Raw genomic sequence first — 942 nt, forward strand, 5'->3', positions numbered from 1 at the left:
CAACAGTAAACCTGAAGAAGAGTAAGTAACTGATGCTTAATACTGAGCTGCTATGCTTTGCTCTGAAGAACCAGTCTGCCAAATAATGAGCTCCAACAGTGACAGAGAAGGCTATAACTTCATGCCAAATAGTGAGCTGCTCTGGCAGAGGTAAAAATAAGCTAAAGTTACATCTTTGGTAAAACTCAGACAAACCTGGAGTTTGACAGAAGCTTCACTGTGATGCCAGAAAGTGACCCTGCATCTAACCTGCAGGCTGCAAAATAGTGAGCCGCTTTGCGGAAGCCCGGACTGCAGCGCCCCCTAGAGCCTTGAGCGGGAACGGAGGACTGACGAGTGCTCTCTCCTCAGAAAAGGGATGATGGCCTGGATCTCTCAGGGCTTGGAGAAGGTGGTTCCTCAGCCTGAGCTGAAGAACAAAGAGCCGACAGCCGCTGAGCAGCAGCCTCAGGTACGCCCACCTGAAGCTCCTCCCTCAAATTAAAACCCTGAGAAGAACCGGAGAGACAGCTCGGTGTCCTGGTGGTACTGTCCACCTTGAACTCTGAGGTCATGGGTTTGAGCACAAAAACCTCTAAAATAGGACCCAATGCGTTCAGAACTGGAGCGAGCTCCACCAGAACCCGACATCCCTGTGCGCCTGTTGGTTCTGGGTTTCTATTCGGGCTCAAAGCCTTTGGTGTCTCACTGGTTCTGATTTATTTCTTAATTTTCTGCAGGACCAGAACATCTTCTCTCCCCGACACCTTAATTCGGTTGTAGGCCTCACGGGTCTGACGGGAAATTACTAAAACGTTGACCTTCATGGAGACCAAAGAACCTTTACCTTCAATATGATTACCAACAAATATTTGATTTCTCTCATTTAAAGTGCATTTAACAGTTTCCATAGCAACCATGACCCAGCATCACCATGACAACATGAAGAAAGGTTTCTGGGTT

General features: G+C 47.9%; 1 protein-coding gene across 1 annotated transcript in view; it reads left to right on the plus strand.

Annotated features, from left to right (window-relative positions):
• The window catches only part of LOC112161087 (cyclic nucleotide-gated cation channel beta-3), a gene marked incomplete in the record, with an annotated part of 44,796 nt that overhangs the window by 10,390 nt on the left and 33,464 nt on the right, over positions 1-942 (plus strand). The window contains 1 exon segment of the mRNA XM_036211386.1: positions 352-451. Within this exon segment, the coding sequence (XP_036067279.1) occupies positions 352-451 (100 nt within the window).

Source organism: Oryzias melastigma, linkage group LG3 (genome assembly GCF_002922805.2).
Source record: "Oryzias melastigma strain HK-1 linkage group LG3, ASM292280v2, whole genome shotgun sequence".
Classification (NCBI taxonomy): domain Eukaryota; kingdom Metazoa; phylum Chordata; class Actinopteri; order Beloniformes; family Adrianichthyidae; genus Oryzias; species Oryzias melastigma.